We start from the raw sequence: 25,182 nt of genomic DNA, 5'->3' as shown, positions 1-25,182 counted from the left end.
AGATGCTGCAACAGTGTAAAATATGGGGGAAAACAATGTGTTTTTTGTCACACTTTAGATTAGGGTCCAATTCTCACTATTAACTAACTATTAAGTATTAACTATGACTTTTGCCTCAATAAACTCCTAATTACGGCTTATTAATAGTTAGTAAGGTAGTTATGTTTAAGTATTGGGTAGATTTAGAATATGGTCATGCAGAATAAAGGCATTAATATGTGCTTTAAAAGTACTTATAAACAGCCAATATCCTAGTGATATGCATGCTAATAAGCAACTAGCTAATAGTGAGAATTGGACCCTAAACTAGTGTCACCTTTTTTTTTGAACATTCAAGCATGAAAGCTTATTCTAGTAGAGCCCAAAAACAAAATCAAGACATTGCAAAAGGGCTTATGGCCTCTTTAAGTTCACTACTATTTACTCACCTTTAGGTTGTTCCAAACCTGTATGCAGGGATATTTTCTGTTTTTACATAGTCTTACCATAACAACAGTTCAAAATGTGATCATGGGATGTCAAACTCCAAAAAGTATTACAAAGGAACAGACCCCAATTTAAATCATCGACCATTTTTGCCCTTTCCAACTTGAAATGTACAGTGAATTGGTCGTATGGACAACTTCTATGCCCTTTTTTGGTGTTTTTATCTATTCATTATTTTTTGAGCTTGATATAGCATGGTCACTATAAACTATTATTATGCATAAAAAATTATGTAATCGGAAAAATAATAGCATACAGATTTGGAACAGCATGAGGGTGAGTAAATAAGTATTTTTAAGTAAACTACTACTTTAAGATTTTATTTCAGGCAAATTATGTAATTATATGTATACTTTTGCTTTAAAAACATAGTAAAAAAAATTACTGCAAAAAAATAAAATAAAAATTACATCAAAGAGGTTTGGCTGACAAACTAAGTTTGGGATGTATGTAAACCCAGATTGATACATAAACAGTGAAAACATTCAAAACTGTGCAAAGTGCAAAACTCAACAAGTACTTCATTTAATCAAATTGATATGGCAGCTGCACCAAAGAGCGTCTCTTCTGTATTTAATGGCCTGGTGACATGAGGCCTGCAACAGTCCAGTTATTCTGTGATATGTACTCTACTTGATTATATAATGAAGAGGCCGGTCAGAACAGACAGGTGAAGGCTCTCACCGTTGTGTTTGCGTGTGGTCTCTGGTGAAGGTGTCGGTGAGGGCAGGTAGTCCACCTGAGAGGAAGTGGAAGCTGGTTTCTCCGGGATACTCTCTTTAGAGAAGTCAATAATCCAGCTCAGACTCACTCCGGAGCTCTGATGCTTATATCGTGCGGACTGGAGGATCACCATCCACCGGGCATCACGCCACAGGTCCTCCATATGCTGGAAGTGAACACACAGAAACATGGGTGAATCATCACAACATGCGTGATATTCTGATCTGAACATAGTGTATAAGGAATAGCAGAAGAAGCAGAAGATTAGGTGGATTTAGGTTTTAATATTTTGGTTTGTGTAAATAAAATGCCACATGAGAGCTGTTTTTGGCGTTGTCACGATCCTCATCATGTGTCTTGATTTCGGTCGAGTACACACAGGAAACAATACAACATCTGCACTTGAAATCACATACTTTCTGGGTAACTTACATTAACTAAGTAATGTAAATTAACCCATGAGGGTTATCGACTGTACATTATATTATACTGTATATTATTTTATATATAATTATATTTATGTATTCATTTATTATGGTCTATGTAGTGTGTTTTTACACTGCATTCCATTTTTGAAAATCCTTTTCTAATCACATTCTTAATCATTTATATATATTTGCATATTTGTCTCAAGATACATTTTTGGGATTTTTTTCCCCCTACTTGTTTTAAGCAAGTAAAAAACAAGTGAATAAAATATTACAAGTAAAAATAAGTTTACAAAAAAACAAGTGGATAAAATATTAAACTATATAATAGTAATATACAACGTTAATATCTCATGAAGTGTTTCGAAGTAAATTTATCTTGTTTCATATATTTACATATTTTAACTGAACAATTTTTTTGCAGTAAATCAATGTCATTTAGAGGAAGACTGTCAAATTTTTATCTTAAATGTCAAAAGAATAAAGTAGACAGCTCAGGCTGTAGACTCAGATTACACCGGCTGATTTTTTAATTGCATCTATTAAAGATGATACTGTAAATTCCCGCAGTTGAACAGTTTGTTCTGATTTTTACTGCGGGTTTACTGTCATCAGTTACACCTATGAAAGCTGAACTGAAGCGGCAGGCTGCCAGTGTTGAATTGCACAGAGGACAGAAATACCTGCAAATACTCCTCAACCTGCTGATGTTTCTGCTTGGCAGCGAACAGCTCGGACTCAGAGAACGCCTCCCGCAAAGTCTGCTGGGACATCAGGGACTCCAGACCCAGCAGAGCCGACACGCGGCAATACAAGCCGATGAAACTAGGGCAGTAGGCCTCGAAATGAACTACACAGAGAGAGATTGAGTGCACATGAGGTGACAGGGATAGAAGATACATGTGGGTGAATGAGTTTACACTGTGTCCTCTCACCTAACTCAAAGATCTGCAGCGGGAGGGTGAAGAACCCAGAGCGCAGCGAGCAGAGATGGTTCTGTCCGGGCGGTGAACACACCTCCTCACACGGTGGGAGGAGCAACAGGAAGGACACGCCCTCCCCCAACTCCACCACCTCCTTCACATACACACGGAAATCCTGTGCCTGATGTATGAAGCGGAAGAAAAATAGTAGTATTTCTATTATCAACCTTTTTATTTGCTGTATAGGTTTGCTACATGGTTTTCATAGTTTATTTTATTTATTAATACTTTTATTCAGCAAGGGCGCATTAAATTCATCATAAGTGACAGTGAAACACTATTTGTGGTACATTATGACACACCATTATGTACTTTATCATGCTTACTGCTTATTATGGCTACTTATCAAATCAATAAATGTGCATGCACATATATTTTATTATTTGAGAATTAAGAGACTGGATTGGGATTCTAAAAGAACACAAATTCAGATTGATTCCCTAAACTAAAATGAACTGGTTCAAATGATTCACTAAAGCAAACCGAAAAAAAAAAAAAATGTGCTCCCAAATCTAATTATTTTCTAAATTGTAAATAAAACAAAGATTATTCAAGTCTTTCTACTTAGAAATTTCACATTTAAATCAATGTTACTTGTCATTTCTTTGTAACTATTTGTGAAATTTACTAGCAATTTCTGTATGAAAATTGTTTCAAAGTAAATCCTACACCAAATTTTTTTCAGTGTAGAAATTTCCATAACTTTTCCACACAATACATGCAAAACATCCATGTGTTTTATCAGTTTCATGTATGTAAATGTGTGTATTTGATACTGCATGGCCCTGATTCACTAAGGTCCCAAATAAGGGGCACTAATTTGCTTGTGCAATCAAACAAATTACATGTGTCAATGTGTGGGTATGTTGTGAATGCACAAACCTGGTGATTGGGAATGTTGATGTAGCCGAGTAAATCTTTAGCAGCGGTTTGTAAGTCCAGTAGGAGGCGATGCGGCGCGCTCTGAGCGTCGGCACACACCTGCGCACTGTCCTCGAGCGAACTCAGTGATTGAAGCCACTGCCATTCTTCCCTACAAAACAAACATAATTATTACACACACACACACATACATACATACATACATATATATATATATATATATACACACACAAACTCATGCATAACACAGCCATAAAGACGTGGAATACCTGGAGACGTGGTCGTTGTCCCGTACTTTGACGTGGCACAGCACGTTTGGGTGTTTGTGTGAAACGAGCACCCTGATCTGGTCCACTGAGGTGTACAGCTTCAGGTAACCCAGATACAGGCCCGGAGACAGACACTTCTTGCTGCGCAGGTGATAGGCCAGTTTCTCCTGCACACAAAAGGGCTCACTATAAAAAGTGAAACTTTTTAAGAAAATGTCCAGGTCAAAATTCATCCAAAAAATCTATGATGAAAATCTAAACCCGAAATCTAATCATCGGATGATGAGTTTTGTGATGCGGCTGCGGATGAAATAATAGCCCATCCGCTCATCTCTATTGGGGATTAAAAAAATGTCCCCACAAGGTCAAAAATGACTGGTATTACCACCTTTGTGAGGACAACAAAGTCCCCACAAAGTAGTGTTTACCAGGACACACACGAACACACACACACACACACACACACACACACAGAGGTATGAAGAACTTCCTGCAATAGCCTGAAATTGACCCACGTTTATCATTTCTAAACTATTTGACTGAGAGACTGACTCTGGAGCCATGTGGTTGTTGAGCTGTGGAACCACTTTCACCACACACACACACACACACACACACGCACACGCACACACAGCTTTACCACAGGGAAAATCTGAGCCGCTCAGACAAAACATCACGGCCAGAGCCGTTTCAAACACACGATCAGCGGTGGGTGACGCGTTTACAGCGTTCAGACTAAATCATCAAATGAACAATGCTACTGTTATACTCCCACAATTCACAGCACTCAAGTAATAAGAGAGACATAAAAAAAGAGGAATACAGTAGCTAGTGGCATGCTTTTTTCCCACTGATTTTCATACTTCGGGCTCATTTATATCAGAGATTGAAAGCATTCGTTCACCCAAAGATAAAAAAAAAATTGTGTAATTTTCTCTCCAAAGTTGTTCCATAATCATAGTGCTTTCTGAAATTGAATACGGCGTTTCAAAATGAGCCGTGCCAGGCTTGACGTCAATGTCGAGACACGAGAAACACGTTTGACATCAAACCTGGCATGATGTGTCTTGCAGTAAAATGTTTAGACTGAATTTATGTTTCTCATTATTCTAAAAATATAACAGAGCTTTGATCGCTACATTTTTTCCATACTTCCATTTGTCATGGTGCTAGAAGTATGTGACAGCACAACACATCAGCGATGGACGCCAGTGTTTCAGTGTGTGAAGCACTCACGTGCAGCGTTGTGAGGAGTGTTTCCAGTGCGCTGGGCTCGTCTGATGAAGAAGAGGACGACCTGCGCTGCAGCTGGAATTTACTGACGGGAATCCAGCGCAAGCCTTCCAGCGACGCACATGCGCTCACGTCCTTCATCAGCACCAAAACCACGTTACCGTGCTTGTCCTTGATGGGCTCAAAATACACCTGTCCCAGATCCACTGTGCCAAGGAGAGCCTGCACAACAAACAAATCAAAAAAGGAAAACGTCACCTCAAGATGTGTTACGAGTGTAAATATTTCTCAACCCTAACAAAGATTTGAATGCAATTCTTTCCTAAATTATGCAAAACAATATTAAATCTGGTCACAATTTGGTTGCATTTTTACATTCCTAGTGCACCGACATTTTTGGCAACCAAAAATATTTGGCAGAAAATGCAATAAAGAAAATTGGTTTTGGAAAAAAATGGTTTTTTGAGAGCCAGAATCACTGACTAAGCTGTTTTTAGTTGATGCAAGAAAAAACTTCACTAAACACTCAATCCAATCCAATAAGCTTTGTGCTTTTGATATGTATCAGCTTTCAAATTCTGTCCATTTAATCGCAAATTTAATCAATAAATGTCGTTTTGATGCTCTTTAACGATCGCTGCACCACGGAGAGCATGTGAACTGATCATCTCTTCTTCCTTACTTCTAGTTATAGCACAAAATAAACATGAGCGATCATCCGAGGATATGTTGAAAGAACAAGTACAACTTACTGAAATGTAACATGTCTCATGTAATCACTTAATCAGCGTTTCAAATGCGGAAAGACGTCACTAAAACAGCTTGTAAACAATATGTCAAGTAAGGTTACATTTACCACAGGCAAGTCAATCAATGTTAATAGTTAGCTAGAAAAGTAAGTGCTTTAACTATTAGATCAATTTGATTAATTAAATACGTTTATTTTCGGTTTCAGTGTCAGTCATTGGCTGAATGAAAACTTCAATTTCAGTTTCGGTGTTTCTGAATCATTTCAGTGCATTACTACTAGTGACTATAAACTTGAAAACGTTGTTCAAGGTGCGTTTAGTTTGTTCACCTGTAGTTGTGCGGCAGCCTGAATCATTTTGAGGCGCGTCTGGAGCGTACAGGAACTGGAGGCGTGAGCAGGACTGATGCACTGCTGCATCCAGGTGAGCTCCTCCCAGAGATGTGACACCTGTCAACATGCATCACCATGGAAACAATGTTTAATACTCAAATGTTGATACAGTATATTGCTGTGCATGTGTGTATGAGTGTTTCAGGTTGAATTTGTTTTAGTGAATCAGTTTTGGTTAAATGAACTGATTTAAATTAAATTGGATTTTAACGTTAACCTCCTTATCTTTAACAATGTGAAATAAGCTTAATATATAAAAAAAATTTTTTTTGCATTTTACGTTGCTTTTTGTTTTTTATATATGTAAGATCATGATACACTTTGAATTGTAATCTCATGTGTACAATTAAAAAAACAAAAGCTAAACTAAACTACAAGCAAGTCAGTACCTCACCAAACCAGTACCTTTACAAATACTTTGATTATTTAAAGAAAGTTCAACAAAATAATCTGGTTTTGTGCATCACCACCGATACACTTTGTTACCTTTGTGAACCAAAGTAAATCCTGTGCGTGACAGCTGTACGAGTCGTCCACCTCAACGACAGGCAGCTGATCCTCTGAAGTCACCAGAACATTTTCATCTTTATAAAATATACAGGCCAGATAAAGACCTCTACAGAGAGGAAGAGAGAGGCGTCATGGATGATGCAAGACATGGTGTGTTGAGAGAGCTTGATTACACAACATCGCAACCTGATGTTGTTTTCTCTCACCTTTTCAGATTTTTGACAAATTTGCTGGTGGGCTGGAAGAGATGCCTCAGACTTTTAGACACAGAGTGTTTCCTGGTGTTCAACGGGGGTTTGCATTGTTCTAAACACACAGGGAGCAAGTTATTGCCTTTCAACTTTAACTTAAAGATTCAGAAGGTTGCAGATTAGACTCACTAAATGAATATGAAGTGTATATAAAACACTGAGGTGAAAAACAATTAGTGATTGAAACATATAGGTTATGTATATTTTTTGTTAGTGTAGCATCTAAAAGGAGTTTATGGAGATAATAATCTTCCAGTCTTTTTAAGTGACCCCAATTCAAGAGATTTCAAATTGGTGCACATCTTTATGCTGTGTGTGAATGGAAGTTAAGTACAAAATAGCCGCATATATCACCGATGGGGAGGACTGTGTCTCTAAAGGCCCTTTTATAGCTTAATTAGAGTTTAATGATCAGTGTTCAGCGAGCAGGCAGTGATTTCCTTATGGAGCATGTGATCACACGCGCGAGTGTGTTTTAGCCCTACAGTCAAGTCAAATTTATCCCCCTTAACTCACAGTAAAATAAACCCTCAGCTCTGATGCACTAAAAACAACAAACAAGACCCCCGGAGTCGCACCCAGGAGACATGAGCACGCGAGCTCAGCCCACTCGACCCCTCTGAAATATTAACTCAGCATTTGTTTTAAAGCGCTTAAATGTTTGTGGTCGCGGTCACTGTGGCTCGGTGTGAATGAGGAGGTTTTTCATTCAGGTCCGCAGTGAGTATTTACCGTGGCATGCGCAGTGACGGTGTGCCCCTTTAATTTGCCCCAGGAGCTGCTCTAACGCCTCTTTCAGACCCTGCTGGCGGGGGGGAAGCCCGTCCACCTCCCTCCAACCTGCAAAATAAAACATAAAAAAAACAGTGCATTGTGGGTGAATACAACAAATGCATATGAAAAAGTGTTTCAAATCACAATTTTACATGTCTCTGATCTTTTCAGGCATTTCAAAGCCGCAGAAGGTTATACCAAACAAAAACTATGAGATCATGTAATGTGTGCGTGCTAATCTCACAGTAAATAATTCAGCATTCGCCGTATATCCCTGCATCGAGCACACACAAACACACACGGCACGGTAAACAGGATGATGTTCTGATGGTGTGTTGGTTGCAGGCCGGTTCCCGGGTAAGCAGGGAAAACATGGACGCTCTATTCCCGGAATGTCTAACACAGACCCTCTCTTCAGCCCGGCTAACCTCGCAGAGAGCGTGTGTGCATGTGTGTGTGTGTTATGAAAGAGATAGAGCGAGGGGGGATAAAAGACGCAAACAAGATGTAAATAAGAGAAATTGTGTGAAAATAATTTCTGAGTGTGTCCGAAAAGCGGCGTGTGTATGTGAGCGTGAATTGTAGAGGGAGACAACAAGTGTGTGTGTGTGTGTGTGTGTTTGAGTTGGTGTATAAGAGCCGTTCTGTCTGCAACTTTACAGCCTCTCACAGACATGCAAATATTTCCAGAGGGAGTCGAAATGGAAAACACAAACACACACATTAAATTAGCATGCTCAAAACACACACACACACACTCAATGTAAAAGAGCCCTAAAATCTGTGAGAGAAAAGGACGGCTTGTCCTCACAAACATAAAAATGAGGACACAAATATTACACAAATGAAGCCAAGCGTAAACACACACACACAAACATAGATACTAAATCACACACACACACACACACGCAGACGCACGATACGTCATGCAACTTCTTAGAAAGCAAAACATGACTAACATCTGTCCCGTTTGTTGTTGTTAAATATGTGTGTGTTTGTATACTCACTTGAGGGTGTAGCACAAGCAGGTTCAGATATCTGAGGTGAACTCCATCCCTTCATGTTATATGCTGATACCTGGACATAACAGCATGTGCCCTGTAAAAAGAGGTAGATCTGTGTTATATTTAAATATAAAATTGTTGACAGTTAAGAGGTCATTGTACTATAACTGTAACTCAAAACATCCTTGTTAGTCCAAAAACTGTTTTTATTGAAGACGACTCGTTTCAGATTTTGTCACATTATGACATAATAGTGCAATTAAAGACCGCCTCTGAAGAATTAGATCAACGCCTACTTCTACATCATCGCGTCTTTGGCGCGTTAGTGAGATGAGAAGGAGATAAGAGAGATACAGGATCACTGGACTAAAAACAACATTACCATCCTAATGCTAGGAAAGTGGTTATTTATTTGTAATTATATGTATGTCTCAGTAGAGCATTGTTTGTTTGGTACGTTTCACTGTGGATTTATTGGAAAATCAGTCGCAATTTCTCTCTCGCCAAAACTCCCGTTATAATCAATGATGCTGTCTTCACTGCGTAATGAATCTCTTGTTTACATCGTGTTTGCACTGTTAGTTAGTTATGATGAAAGTATTCTTGAGCGTGCAGAAATCGAGTTGCAATGACGAGATCACTGCATTCATGCGCTCAACAGATATATCTGTCATCTATATCAATAAAAATAAGTTAAAGCTTAAAAAAACACTAATAAATATGACAAGGCACAAACCAAAACGTATAAAATCATATAAATAATACTTAAATAACACTGTTGTGCTCAATATATTCTATAAAATAATTTTTTGTTTGTTTTTATCATCTTTCTTCACAATGCTCTTCACCTCTGAGACAAGTTTGCTTTCCTACTGACACAACCAAAGGTAAATGAATATTAACCATTAATATAGCACAAGTTTAAAAGGATAACCCAAAATTAAAATTCAGAAATTATTTACTGTACATCACTAACTGTCTTTCATCTGTTGAACATTTAAGAAAATGTTTTGAATTTACATTTTCAGAGCTTAAAGTCCTCCAAAATACACAATAAAGCACCAAAATTGGCAACTCAAGAGGCCTCAAACCAACCAATCATGAATAAAGTTTGAATATGAAGTGTTCAGATGCAAAAGCCTCTAAGTGCCATCTGAAATTTTCTTCTAGAATGATAATTTTTATCAAGCTTGTATATTTACGTTAAGTAATTTCACTTAAATGACAATTAATAGGTAATTTGCATTGTCATTTAAGTGAAATTACTGACCTTAAATATACGAGCTTGATAAAAATGACCATTCTAGAAGAAAATTTCAGATGGCACTTAGAGGCTTTTGCATCTGAACTCTTCATATGCAGATGTACAAATGAGATTTGAGAGCTGTGATCTGCTCCATCATCACTGTTTAATGTACGAAAGTAAACATTTTAAATGATTATATCTTGGCAACAGTTAAGTAATATCAAAATAGTAATATAATTTTAAAAAATGACTTTAGTTCAGTGGTTCTCAACCGTTTTTGACTCCAATGCATTGTAGGATTGTTTGTAGTATGTTTTACTCCTAATACTAACCGCTGTAAGTCCAGTGATGTCATACTGTAGTTGAGTCACGTCTTCGATTACCATCTCACCGAGCAATGGAGTAAATGAAGGAACGCTGCTCCAGCTCACTGAGAAACACACAAGCAAGCAGTCATTTAGAAGATGCACAGGAGTTGCACTGAATACTGTACTAGTACTACCACCATGCCATGCTGTGGACATGCGTCTACTAGTCACGGATCATGTGACTTCAACCGTGCTTGTTCTATATGGCGAAACAAACCGTGAACTGGTGTATTTGTGTACATCGTTTGTTTTGTATGGTAACCCTGTGTCTGTTCTTTTGACAGTTTATGACAGCACCAGGGTTATTATCATTAACTAACTAATGCTAAAGCTAAAATTATTAAAAACATTTCTGTTAATCGAAATAAAAATGAAATGCATTTTTTACACTGAATTGGAATATACAAAAGCACAACAAAATTCTTTGACAAAATGCTAAATGCATAAATTTAAATGTAAAAATTAAACAAACGAAAATGAAAATATACAAAATAAAAGCCAATTGTAACGTGTATAGTCAGTTGTAGTTTCGTTTTCACTGTGTTTCCTGTGCTCGTTTTGCTTTAGTTCCTAGTCGCCGTTAGTTTCCTTGGTTGTTCATTGATTTCAACCTGTTGTTTTCCGTTGATGACTCTGTCTGTATTTAAGCCCTCAGTTCATTGTTGTGCATTGTATGTTCATCATTGCATTGTGTTGTCTATGTTGATTTGGTTGTTAAGCTATGATTATTATTACTCCTGTTATCTCCTGCATGTTCCTAGCAGTGTTAATTTCGTTGACGAAAACGAGACGATAACTAAATAAAAACTAGTTTTGAATGACAAAAACTATGACGAAAATCTATTGACATTTTCGTCAACGAATAAAAACTAGACGAAAATGTTAGATAGTGACGATTTGGAAAGCGATCCAGTCTGATGTCCTGCGTTTGAGTTAGATGCGCACATTTGTACTGTGACGTGCTGATCTACCCAGCGGCACACGAGTTGGCATGCGCTGCATGTCTCATAAAACGTTAAAACATGTAAACGTCTGGGAGAATGAGTAGAGCAGACATGAAGATCTGAATAAGAGTGACGACGCAAAAAAAAAAAGAGCTATATTCGGTACGGTTTTCTGTGCGCACACACCCGACCCGAAGCGTGCAGCCATGCACACAGACACCTAGCCTATACAGCGCGCGAGTACAGAATTGAGCTCTCTTTCGTGTCTGAATGGACAAATACACACAAATATTATGTCTAAATGTCCGTTTTGGAGAGTATTCACGTAAATGATGTCGGTTATGTCTTAAACAGTTGTGAGTGTATGATGATCTATATGCATCAGTGCAATTCTGGATCCGCATGTCATTGGACATGATCCGATGTCTTAAAGTGACAGTGGGTAATAAACCTGATGTGGTCTGTGTCCTTAATATTGATCAAGCAACAAAAGAAAAAGAGAAAAGCATTCACTGCTCATTAATAGCTTTAATAAGGATTAATTATATTTAATTCATACAAATAAATATGTCTGCTTGAAAGAATAGAGAATGATGTATGCAAGTAGTTATAAAGAATTCATATATCATTCATTGAAAAAAAGACTGTCTTCTACTTTAGGAAAAGTGGTTTTATTTAATTTTAAGATATTTTTTAAGTTACAGTAGTTAAATCTGTATCTGTATTGCACGTTCAAACTTTAAAATCTTTCATATTAGCAGGTTAATATATGTTTTCTCCGGGAGTATATGGGTTTGGAAATTTTAGAGAAATTCTAAATAAATGCATTTAAATTGAAACCCATTATATTTTAGTCGACTAAATCTACTGTAGATTTAGTCGACTAAAATCTTATTGTATTTCGTCGACTAAAACTAGACTAAAACTAAAACAATTCAGATGACTAAAATATGACTATAACTAAATGGCATTTTAGTCAAAAGACTATGACTAAAACTAAATCAAAATTTGCTGTCAAAATTAACACTGGTTCCTAGTCTGTTTGTTAATAAAGTGTGTTTTGTTTTGGGATTCTCCATTACAGCTAAGCGTGACAGAAATTCTAAATATTTATACAAACTAGTAGTATATAAATTAACACTGAAAAACACTGGATAGCACTAGAAGTGTGAATCTGGCAATATAATTTGTGAGATATTTTCATTTCTCACCCGCATCTCACTCGGCTGTGTGGAACATATTCTCTAGTTGGCCGTCAAACCGCTGATGCTCACCAGCGAGTCGATGAGTCAGTCGCGTGTGTTCATGGGTTTTGGTGGTATAATCTAAATCATCCCTATAACAATGATGAGTCAGGGGTCACTCACCGCGGTATTTGGTAATAACAGCAGAGTTGTGACAAAGAGGCTCTTGGAAGTAAACTCTGAGACTGGTGATACTGCTGACAGACAGATGAACGTCGCTGGGAGGTTCGGGAGGACCTGAAAACAACACAAAGTCACTCAGAATCATGACCAGCAACTGTAACCGCAGTTGTGTGTGTGTTACTCACTGGCGTGTGTGTATCCGGTCTGCATGCGCTTGTAGAGGCGGAGCTTCCATTCCCACGTTTTCAGCTGTCTCTCTCTGTTTGACTCCACCCTCTCCTCAGGCTCCTCCCCCGTTACCTGGGCAACCAGCTCTGCTATGCGATGCTCCGCCTCTTGCACCAGGGAGGCCAGGTGAGCAGCTCTGCCTTCAAGACTTAGAACTAGAGAATACATATAAGAGATTTCATAAATATTCGCAAAACATTTTTTAAATATTGAAAAGTCAACTTTTTTTGTTAACCCCAAGAGCTAAGTTTCTAACTGTGGAATTCTACATCCACCATGTGTGTTTTAACCATTTCATTTCTAATTTGGAAAATAATAATGTGAAAGGAAAAGACGGCTTGTTTTTTTTTTTTGTTTTTTTTTTTAGCAAAAACTACCATGATACAAAAATGTATTAATTTAATTAATTTATTAAAAAAAGTAATTTCAAATGACAGTAATAAGAATGGGAGGCTGCTTAATTAATGCAACAATGCAAAAATATCGTAATGCTCCTAAAATTACACTTCATATTCATTATGCAAAATATAACAAAATAATATAAAATATAATATGAAATTAAATATGACCTGGGCATTCCCAAACACTCGATTTAAAAACATTAATTAGAGATAATGATAATTACAGTATAAAAAGTGTGGTGGAAACTGGCATTATGTTTTGATCTTTGGTGTTGCATACCATATCACACTGCTGTTGTCGCCGTTTGATTGAAGCAATAAGCCACTACTGCTTTATTGTAATGTATAGCATGTGGCAAACATCTGTAGATGCATGGTTTATGATTCATAAAGTGGGGCTCGTGCTGCATGCGTTTGATCGCAGTAAGTGTGTACTCACAGTGGGGACTCTCTTTGGCCCCGGCTCTCAGCAGAAGTTTGGCCATGGGGACGTTGTTGGTCATGATGGCGATGTCGAGTGGCAGCAGTCCTTCGCTGTTGGGTGTGTTTAAGTCCAGCTCCTCCAGACTGAAGGTGCTCAACAGAGACTCCACAACATCCAGCTCCTGATGCTCCACGGCTTCAAACAGAGCCTCGTTGCCCTGGAACTACACATGCATGCACAGATATATCTCACACACATAGAAAATTCCTGCAGACACATCCATGCATGCTGTCAAACTGCAGCCACGTATGCACAAAATATCAATGCCGTTTTTGACTATAAGCTTTTTGAGTTGCAATATGGTTCTTTGAAGATTAAAAAAAGGTCTTGGTGTTTTATTATAGGTTCTTCAGTACTAGTTTTTTTTTTGGATCTTCTCAAATGGCATCAACAACTGCTATTGGATGCTTTATATGTCAGTCAAACAAGCTGAAATGTCAAAATTCAATAGTTATGTGAGACTAATTTGGTTTCTACTATTGTATAGAGAGCCTAAGTCCCTCCCCTTCCGGTTGACCACCATGGGACCTTATTTCGGAAAAATATTGTATGGTAGTCAATGGCGAGAATTGAATTGTGCCCTGAATTACACATGATGATGTTTGTCAATTTAAAAGATACATTTTAAAGTCAAGAAAGTCGCAGTTTGATGTAAAACTGTTGAGGTATAAGACTGTGAAAATACGTAATTACAAAGACTACAAACCCAAAACCCAATGTGACGTCATACCTTTTCTCTCAATGAATGAAGCTAACTTTACTGAAGCTAACTTTACTGAAGCTAACGTCTGTCATTTTTTCTATAGTCTTACGTTATAATCGTAACGTTACGCCGCCATGCCTGAGTGTTTTGTACCAGACTGCACACATACGTACATAGTGCGAGACGAGAGATGTAGTTCATTGAGCGATTTTCACATAAAACTAAATGTTACTTTTCTGTTTTATGACAAACTGCGACTTTCTTGACTTTCATAATTATCTTTTAAATTGACAAACATCATATGTGTAATTCAGGGCACAGTTCAGATGGAATAAAAATATAAGTTGTCTCTTGCCATTGACTACCATACATATTTTTTCCGAAATAAGGTCCCATGAGCCGGAAGCAGAGGGGAGGGACTTAGGCTCTCTATAGGTCTTGTTTAAGTGTTTGCATCTCACCATGGTGGTTTTATGCGAATGGTCCTTGTCCGACTGGCCTGGGAGTGCCGTATCTTCCAGAAGCAGGTTCGTCGTGCGAAACTTTCCAGACAGGTTTCTGTAGAGGCGTCGTGCAGCACTCGGAGGAGACGAACATGATGTGCTGGAGTATTTGCGTGGAATCAGAGGATGGGGGTCTGGAATCTGTTGAGTCATTTTGGATTCGGCCCTGAAAAAGAAATTACGAGGAATAAAGAAAGATGTTGTCAGGACTGTCGCCAAGACAAAAAATCGTTAGAGGATAAATACTTACATATTTATAAACATTAAATTTTTTAACAAGAAATACGCCACAAAAACATTTTTAATAGGTATTTTTTTTTTCTATTAAACACAATCAGTAACACTTTACAATAAGGTTCTATATGTTAACATTAGTTGACTACATTAGTTAACACGACCTAACAATGATAATTCTAAAACTAATTAATTTCAACATTTACTAATACATCATTAAAATCAAAAGTTGTATCTGTTAATATTATTTAATGTACCTGAGCTAACTTAAACAGCTGTATTTTTATCAACTAAAGTTAATAAAGATAAAAAAAATAATGTAACAAATGAACTGCTCATTGTTAGTTAATTTTAGTTAATGCATTAACTAACGTTGACTAATGGATCATTATTGTAAAGTGTTACCAATATCGACAAGACAAATTTACGTTAGAAGCCAAATTAATGTAAGATAATAAGATACGTTTATTTTTCTAAATTTGGTCTCTTAAACTCTTTCTTGCAACTAAGTTTTATTGTTTTAAAAATAAAGCAAAAATAGCGAGGTTTGTGTAAAAAAAAAGTAAAAATAAAAATCCCAATAGATTAAGACTGGAAGAGAATAAAAGTACAATTGTAAGAATCAATATCTGAAAAATCCATATTGATTGACCGCTGATATAATTTGGGGAACAACATGTTCACCCTGATATCGAGATTCATTCAGAGGGGCTTCAGATTTGGAAACAGAACAAAGGGCTCCAAGAACTACAACTGTCACAAATGTTCTCGTATTAGGACGGACCATTGTCCGCGTCGGATGCAGGCGAACACCTCCGAGTGCTCTGATAATAACGTGCTTATTTTAACGGGCAGGTATGTGCTGTGTGCAGATAAAAGTGGGTATATTTGTGGCAGTCCGGATCAGTTTCAAAGGCGGCTGATCTCTGGGCTTAAAGTTTCTCCTCTTGTGCTGAACACACGGGCTGTCGAGCGAACGGCGCGCGCACTCACATGAAAGACTAGCAGATGAAAGAACGAGGGATAAAGAGAGAAAGACAAAAGAAACAGGGACACCACATGTTAACACAGCCGTCTCAGCACCCCATCAGACGAATAGTGATAGAATAGAACAGACACACACACACACACACACACAAAACAGTTTCCCACCACACAATTACTGTGAGGTCCAAGCGTCTGAGACCACACTGAGAATCTGGGATTCCAAAGCATATTTAAACCTGGAAATTGGATCATTTTTAGAATATTGAAACATTTACAATCAAGAAACATTGTGATATTTCGGATATTTCCATGTATTAATCATATGCAAGTAAATTAGCGACATTGATCATGTGATTTTCTTCTTCCACTGAAGCTCAAGTTTTATGCAGCTTCAGTGCCAAAAGAGTCTCTTTCGTGACATTTTTGAATTCATGTTGATTTTTCAATTCAACATCATTTGTAATTTAAAAAAATGGTATTCATTTAAAAAATGTAGGACATTTGGACAGGACTGTACACAGCAACAAACAATTATTTACATGTGCACACAAACACATACACACACATGCACAGAGTCAAGTTGGGGGCAAAAGTGCTCAGATATCTGGGGATTGTGTCTGGCATCACATCAAAAGGCAAAGCAAAATTTAGCACACAAATACGAGCACATTTAACACGTCCAGTAAGTCAAGGCTAAATGAGAATAGGCCATAGTATGGAAAATTTAGTGAGTAATGCCTCCGTCTAAGAATAATAGCCATTGAGAACAGTAGGCGCATATAAACACATGCAATCCCGCACACATGTGCATGTGTTGAGCTCACTGATGGTAAGAGATTACTCTTTACCGTTTCCCCGAACACATGTTCACATTTACCTCCGAGATCAAACTCTACCCGATACGACTGCTAATGTGGCCGGTAAATTATCTGCCGTGTTTCACGTGAAACAATGATAGAAGCAGGAGAGGTCGTTCGAAGTGTTTCTGTCACTCGTTTTAGATCTGATGTTGCTATACAGGAAATAAATGACAACTTCAACATTCTGTCCCTGGCTGTATTCTGAACGATTCATCAGCGCACTTGTTCTTCATCTGAAATGATTTTTCATTGACATCATATAGGCTAGGCGTAGGTGAGCTATTCAATTCGATATTTATGAAAAATTTAAGTAGATGTCATGAGATTTTGGGTCGGAGACGGCAATTCACACTGACTTTGAATGTTTGAAGTTGCAACTTTCAAAGGATTAAATGTTTTTGCATATACATTGTCTCTTTTGACAACAGCAAATAGTGCATGACTATAGATTATGTATCTTTAAACAAGAAAAAAACTATAATACACGATTATCAGCAGATTATTTAACATTTAATTTAGAATTCTGAATTTAAAATTTGGAAAAAAATTGAATCTAAATTTAGCTCTTCTATATAATGAGCCATTAATGAAATATCGCAATTACAAATCGACAACTTGCAGTTTCTACTCATTGTATTAAATTAATATTTTCTTACAGAATATTAAAGGTAACATTAAAATATCAGGTAACACTGGTTATAATAAAATGGCACATCAAACAAAATTATTTTCCTTGCAAAATTTCCTTAAAATGTTTAGCTTCCTTACTGTATAGCTGTAATCACGAAAGACATACGTTTTTACTCGTTACTGTAATTCTGAGATGGATATAAAGTATAATATTTAATATGAATCAATAAAGTATACATTTAGAGATACATTTTTGATCCTAATCAACTGGAAAATGATGCTGAGATGGATTTGAAGTTAATACATGAGATGCAACAGACACAACGCACGGATGTGTGCGAGAGACACCGATCCGGCTGATTCTTTCACGTCGTCATCAATCAAACAAAACAAAATGTTTACGACATGTACGCAAAGAGCGGGCGACGTCTCTCTTTCTTTCAGAATAGTTGGTTATAACAGACGTAAAGGGGGCAGAGGGACTCCTCTACGAGGGTTATATGTGGCTGCGAGAAGGAGAGTCGGAAATTTGATTCTTGGCACCAGACAGACTGCAGTCCGACCAGCCAAAATTTGGAGGGGGAGTGTGTGTGACAGTAAGCAACAGGAGGGGGGCAGCGAGGACAGTATTCCCGATTAGTGTGTGTGTGTTACTAGGGTCAACAGAACCCCTCTCTCTCTCTCCCTCTCTCTCTCTCTCTTGTGTACTTCAGGCCTAGTGGAGCCAGTCTAACCCTTCGACCTCTCACACACACAATGGGAATCAAAGCTAATCAGTTGATTCCCTCCCCGTTTGAAAGACACGCAGACAGGTTTGCATGTCACCACAGAGATCTTCAGCAATCAGAATCTCACATTTCACCTCAAAACTCAAGAAATGTGTATGTTATATTCTGCATAAACAAAGTATATTTTTAATAAGTGCCTTTATTTTAATGACAATTAAGCACTTTTCCAAAGAATATTCTCATTATTATAACGCATCTGGATGTTTTATCTTTTTCAGCTTTTTCTCATAATAAATGTACTAAAGGCAAGACACTACATAGGGTGAAAATAATGTAACTAATAGATTTCACAAAACTTTCCGTAGTTGATTAATCACAGTACATCAAGACAACTGTTTTGTATTACAAGTTTTCTGAAATGTTATGTTTAAATATGCAAATGACACATTAATCTAACTAAACATGCACTCATTTGCATTCATTTCCAGAGCAGAAATCTGAATGTACTGAAAAAAATAATTTTACGAAAACAGCCTTTTAAAGACATTGCATTTTGAATTCAACACATGCAAACAGATCAAATGTAATAAAATCAACTTAAAAGTGTATTTTGTGTGTCTGAAAGTCGACAAGTTGCGGAAGTAAAATAGCACAAAATCTCCAAATTGACCTGTGCATGAAAAAAACACTGGTTTCGCCTTAAAAAATTTTGAAAACCTTGTAAATGTGAAAGTTTTTTTTCACAATTAGCCTTTTTTGCATGGAAACAAATAAAAATCTCAGATTGCAAAACATCTTAAATGATCCAAAAATAGGTTTTACATTATGTGAAATATAATTCCTTTCTTTTGATTTTAGGGTGAAATGTGTTTTCGGCAGCATTCGAACAGGAGCGAGTTTGTTTAACGCGTAGTCTTTTCCCATCACGCGTACGTCTGCATGATTGCGTGTTTCTGCCTTGGCCGTTTGCGTTCTAATCCAGTCAGATTAAGAGATTAAACGCGGGAGTATTTGAGTGCATGTGCCGGTATGCGGGTGTGTTGTCACAGTAGTAGTCGCTCCCCTGTGAGAGTGTTTGCTGTGTCGAGTTCAACTGCCCGCCACCTGTTCGCCCCCCACCCCCCACCCCAGGGGGCAAATCTCTCTAATTCTGATGAGCAGAGACAGAAGACCGTCGCCATGGGGATGTTCTGCAGGGGGACGAGAAGCGCATGTGAGCACGGGATCAATCAATGTATGAATGCGTGTGCGCGGATGTGTCTTTGTGCAACGGCCCCGTACGTGTGTGTGTGACGTTAGGCCAGTCTAAGAGGCACTGGCGACAGACAGCTCGGCGTGCAGGAGGTGACAGGGAGTCTGTGTGAGGCTCTGCGCGGTCCCGAAAACAGGGGGGCCCAGCCCTCATCGTGCCCAGCCAGGGTGACTACATCCTGGGGACACGCCGCCCCGAGACTCCCCGGAGTTATATGCGTCTCTGGAGCCCGGCTTCCAATTTGCCATATGCCACTACCCAGATGCGGCCACCGATAGGCACCTCTTCTCGTGCACAAAGAAAAGCACATAAACTTAAAATGGAAATACAAGCAGGATTACAAAAAGTGTCCATTTAATGACCTTTTAAGGTCATCTAAACATATTACTTTACATGTATATAAAATATTATATACAAAAGTCTGCTTGACTTTTTATTTTTATCGTAAAATGTTACTATATTATCGCCCAGCTCTTTATATAAAGTTGGATATATATAAGAAGAATGTCTAACTTTATTTGCATACATACATTATACACACATAGGGCAATTTATACTAAAGCGAATTTCAAATTTGAGACTATATTATCGCACAGATCTAATCTGCTAAATGCGACTATAAGGCATGAAGATATTAGGATATTATAAAAATGAACTGTGATTTTCTAAGAAGCTGCTTTAAAAAAGTAAGTACCAATAAGTACCATGAAAAATTGTGTTGCCAAATGAGTAATTCTGGTCAAAGTAAAATAAATGCCAGACAGATTCTTGTGCCTTATGTGCATGTTTATCATCTCAGAAAAAAGAAAAAAAATCCCAAGAAAAGCTCATCTTTTCTGTGTGCATCTTGGAAGTGACTCCATTTGTGAGTTTTGGACATGCAAAAGCCGTGACAGATGGGGAGGGTGGAGAAGAGAGAGGCAGTCATAACTGGAGTCATGATGTCTGTGGAGATGAGCAGAGGAAAAACCTTGGGAAAACAGCAGCGTTCAGAGCCAACATGGCTTCCTTGCAATCTTTTGAGTCCAAATGGCTGGTCAACCTCTCTTAAACAGGTTTATAGCTGTTTAATGGCCAATTCACAATGCATTGACAGATGCAGACTAGCGCTGACAGTCAGCAGATTACAGTACGTCACTTCTCAGATATTCCAAGACCGATAAGGCCGATTCAACATGTTCGCTGATCCGACAAAACCCAACTAAGTCTGTCGGAGCAGTGTGATTGGGCCTTAAAATGACATTATTTCTTTTATTTTGTGATGTAAATGTTGGAGTAAAAGTACCAGTCCACGCTGAGAGAGCGCCTCCTGTAGGCTGGAGGTCTGGACGGCAGACTCCTGTCCTCCTTGCAGTGTTTGTCCTTCAGAGAGAGTCGCTGAGTCAACTTCACAATCCCAGACTCAGTCCTGCAAAACACACACACAAATAGCATGATTACTGTAATTCATTCTCTGATTTACTAAATGTTCGCGCTGCCAGAGATTAGTTCAGAACTTTACCAAACGTTTTCCATCATAATGTTTCAACAAGATTCATGTATAAATATTTGATCTTCACCTACAAACAAATAATATGTTTGTAGGTGTCACTAAACTTTATCAGTTCAATCAAAAATCCTTTTGTCAAAAACTAAAAAGGAGAAATAAAATTGTATATAAATAATAATATAATTAATATAATAATTATGTATAACAATAATAAAACATTTTTTTATTATTATTATGATGATTTTATTATTATTATTATTGACCGTTGTTATTATAATGACGATTATTATTATTATTAATATCATAAAAAACATGGATTATAATATTAATAATAAAATAAACAAATTATAATAAAATAAATCAAATTTAAAATAAACAAATCTTCTAATTAATTGTTTTACATTTTCATAACATTTTCACAATATTTAAAATAAAATATGGATAATAATAAATTAAATTAAACTAACAAACAAGTAAATATTTTTGTTGTTTTATATTTTCCTAAAATTTCCATGTGTTACATTTTTATTCCCAGATTTGGGTTTTAAACTTATGCACCAAATGTTTATTTTTTTCCAACTTGGAAGGTAAATTTATAAGGAAAATGTTTAACTGTCATAAAATAATATCACAGTACAAATTTTTTTTTTTTTAATGGTCCAAAAACAGGCTTGATTTTCTTTTGGCAAAATATAGCCTGATATTTTCCTCTTTTGACAATGGGGTGCAACATGACCCAGAAATGTTCTCCATGAGATTCCCCTGTAAAACTTTATGTAAGAGGGATTGCAATGTGTGTTGAATTTGGCGTCTCATTAGCAACAGTGAGGTCATGACAGCAGCAGTCGCCTGGACGGCAGCGGACACTATATGCAGATCTGACAGCGCTGTAAAGGCGTGAATCAACCATCTAGCAATCGCTTAATGACAAACAAGTCAACAAGTGTGACTGAAGAATGTTTAAACACTGAAGGACAAGGTCAGCGAGCAAACGCCAGTGCCAGCGTGCCCAAAACACCCATGACACGGAGAGGGGACGCATCCGTATTTCTAGAGGGAATGTTCCTAGATAGAAGCCGTTTGGGAATAAGACAGGAAGAAGGACTGCGGGATGAATCTGATTCCAGCGGCAGCTGTTCTGGATGACACTGTGCTCAGTTGGGGTCCCACATGCTGACGTAATGCCATTCGAAGATTTCTTACAGTAGGAAGGCCTGAGTGATGACATCACCTCCTTCAAGAGAGCACACGCCGCGCGGACACATACACACAAACACGAGTATAAAAATAAATACCAAACATAAACACGGCACAAGTCAACGCTTAATTCGTACGCACTTAAAGACATGATTGAGAGAGGGAGAGAGACAAGATCCGTTTCAAAACCAAGTGAGCTGCGCAAAGCATTCTGGGATTGCCTTCTATGAATGTTGTCACAGAATTTGGCCAATTGAACGCCACAAAAAATATTTAGGCCTTTAAGATTCATGTATTTGAATTGCATACAGCTTTAACATAAACTAATAAACTTAATATGATGCATATTTGTGAATGAAAAAGGTTAAAAGCAGGTACGATTTCTGTACTCAAAACATATTGCATAATTTATTATTAACTATTTGCATCTATTTGATTTTATTTAAATAATCATATTTTCGAAATGCATTTATTCAAATAGCTTAGAATCAGTTAAAAGTATAACAGTAAGTAATAAGTAAAAACAACAAAAAGTAAGTAATAAAGTTAATATGATGCATATTTGTCAGTCATACACAAAAGAAACGGATAAGGAACAGGTTTATGTAATAGTACTAATAAACTGAACGTGTTTTAAAATACACAATAACCACAGGTTTATATATTTATCATCAATAATTCAAATCTCATAGCTTATGGAACAGCAATACACAGCTATTCATATTTTAACCATGTTCTTACTTTTAACTGATTCTAAGCTATTTGAATAAATGCATTTCGAAAATATGATTATTTAAATAAAATCAAATAGATGCAAATAGTTAATAATAAATTATGCAATATGTTTTGAGTACAGAAATCGTACCTGCTTTTAACCTTTTTCATTTACGTATGCCTGACAAATATGCATGCATCAACATTAAGTTTATTAGTGTATGTTAAAGTTTTATTTTATATTCACATTCATACATTTTAAATGAAGGCTTCTATATTTTGAGCCAAGGCAGCAGTGTGTGAGTATGATCAGTGAAACGCAGTGTAGGTACTGTAGGCGCGCTGGAGAGAGCCGGAGAGAGCCGGAGAGAGCCGGAGAGACGAGCGTCTGCCTCTGTCGTTTGATGTCGATCGGAGCTCAGACTGCAGCCAGCGCACAGATCCAACGCTTCGGCCCAGGCTGCTCATTAGACAAGCATATAAATACCAAACACACACAGTATTAAACACCAGTGCCAGCGGAGACATAAATTGGTTAGTTAAGACAAAAATAAAAAGCTCTCCATATACCGCAACATCAAATGTGTCGTGCCGTGTTATTCCACTTAAAGGCTTTGACCCTCACACACACACACACACACACACACACTGGAGTATGTGTTGTGTGTTCATTTCAAAAAATAAATATCACCATTACAGTGACTCAGTAAATTTTCAAATCATGTGTGTGAATTTCAACATTGGTGATTTTTGTCTTGTTTCGATCAGTCAAGCAGAATGTTTCTAGCCTGGTCTCATACATTTCATTTGTACAGCGAGTCTGGCCACTCTCCACTGACAAGCGTTAACTTCCTTGAAGGCGGGTTCTCTGTTGAAGTTTAAAACTGTTGGATCTGCTCAGAGCCACTCTGGATCTGCATTAACCAATCGCTAGCGTTTGGTCGTGACGTAACCCTACAGGAACGCTACGAGAAAACCCAAGAATACACCGCAAACTCAGACGGAGTACTGAAGGAAAATGAAAGTTGAGCGGAAGTACGCAGGAGGGCGGAGCCAGGCTAGAATGTTTCTGGGAAAGGAAGTGTTCTTTCACCCCAGTCCAAAAAAATATTTATTAAATATGATGAAATATAAGCTAAATAAGGTGGCATTTCAAACATGTAAACTATCCATCCGTCCATCTGTTTATCCATTTATCGGTCTATCTATCTATCTATCTATCTATCTATCTATCTATCTATCTATCTATCTATCTATCTATCTATCTATCTATCCATCTATCTATCTATCCATCCATCTATCCATTTATCTATCATCTATCTATCTATCATCTATCTATCTATCCGTCTATCTATCCATTTATCTATCTATCCATTTATCTATCCATCTATCCATTTATCTATCTATCTATCCATTTATCTATCTATCCATCTATCTATCCATCTATCTATCCATTTATTTATCTATCCGTCTATCTATCTATCCATCTATCCATCCATCCATTTGTCTATCTATCCATCTATCTATCCATTTATCTATCTATCATCTATCTGTCTGTCTATCTATCTATCTATCTATCTATCTATCTATCTATCTATCTATCTATCTATCTATCTATCTATCTATCTATCTATCTATCTATCTATCTATCTATCCATCTGTCTGTCTGTCTGTCTGTCTGTCTGTCTGTCTGTCTGTCTGTCTGTCTGTCTGTCAGGCCTATAAACATGTAAAGCTTCTTTACTTTATTCAAACATTCAAACAAGTCTTTGTCAAATCAACATTAAAAGTTTGTCGTGATAAATTTAGCTTGACTAGTTAAAAATTACAGAAACATACATTTCTTGTCATTTCAATGAACTCTCTGAATCATGTTTGCTATCAAATTCAAAACAAATTCAAGAACTGAATTGGAATTTAAACAACATTCTCAATCCAGTTCTGATTATGCACAACCTTGTAAATGACTCTGAGAATTTGTCTATTTGAAAAGACATTTCAGAAGTCAAAAAGTTGTTATATTTTGATGGACAATTATGAACTTTTTTCTTTAAAATTACATGCACTGATGAATCAGTCATAATAACAGCAGGAGCATGCATTATGAAAGTAGTCAATTTTGACTTCATCACACATATATATCAACACTTAATACAGCTATAA

At 37.2% G+C, this 25,182-nt stretch overlaps 1 protein-coding gene across 4 annotated transcripts in view; it reads right to left on the bottom strand.

Moving 5' to 3' along the window:
* The window catches only part of ankfn1b (ankyrin repeat and fibronectin type III domain containing 1b), an 88,804-nt gene that overhangs the window by 4,044 nt on the left and 59,578 nt on the right, over positions 1 to 25,182 (bottom strand). For all 4 annotated transcript variants that reach the window (XM_082183432.1, XM_082183431.1, XM_082183430.1 and 1 more), the window contains 17 exons: positions 20,905 to 21,027; positions 14,887 to 15,094; positions 13,678 to 13,885; positions 12,795 to 12,992; positions 12,610 to 12,723; positions 10,263 to 10,360; positions 8,688 to 8,778; positions 7,639 to 7,746; positions 6,862 to 6,961; positions 6,632 to 6,761; positions 6,083 to 6,202; positions 5,008 to 5,226; positions 3,772 to 3,938; positions 3,503 to 3,653; positions 2,573 to 2,741; positions 2,321 to 2,487; positions 1,171 to 1,375 (listed from right to left, as the gene is read on the bottom strand). In XM_082183432.1, coding sequence (XP_082039558.1) covers positions 1,171 to 1,375; positions 2,321 to 2,487; positions 2,573 to 2,741; positions 3,503 to 3,653; positions 3,772 to 3,938; positions 5,008 to 5,226; positions 6,083 to 6,202; positions 6,632 to 6,761; positions 6,862 to 6,961; positions 7,639 to 7,746; positions 8,688 to 8,778; positions 10,263 to 10,360; positions 12,610 to 12,723; positions 12,795 to 12,992; positions 13,678 to 13,885; positions 14,887 to 15,094; positions 20,905 to 21,027 — 2,576 coding nt within the window. The remainder of the gene's footprint in view (positions 1 to 1,170; positions 1,376 to 2,320; positions 2,488 to 2,572; positions 2,742 to 3,502; positions 3,654 to 3,771; positions 3,939 to 5,007; positions 5,227 to 6,082; positions 6,203 to 6,631; positions 6,762 to 6,861; positions 6,962 to 7,638; positions 7,747 to 8,687; positions 8,779 to 10,262; positions 10,361 to 12,609; positions 12,724 to 12,794; positions 12,993 to 13,677; positions 13,886 to 14,886; positions 15,095 to 20,904; positions 21,028 to 25,182) is intronic.

Source organism: Leuciscus leuciscus (assembly GCF_965113295.1).
Source record: "Leuciscus leuciscus genome assembly, chromosome: 11".
Taxonomy (NCBI): Eukaryota; Metazoa; Chordata; class Actinopteri; order Cypriniformes; family Leuciscidae; genus Leuciscus; species Leuciscus leuciscus.
Note: the sequence above shows the minus strand (reverse complement) of the source record. Positions and strands in the feature narration are given on the sequence as shown.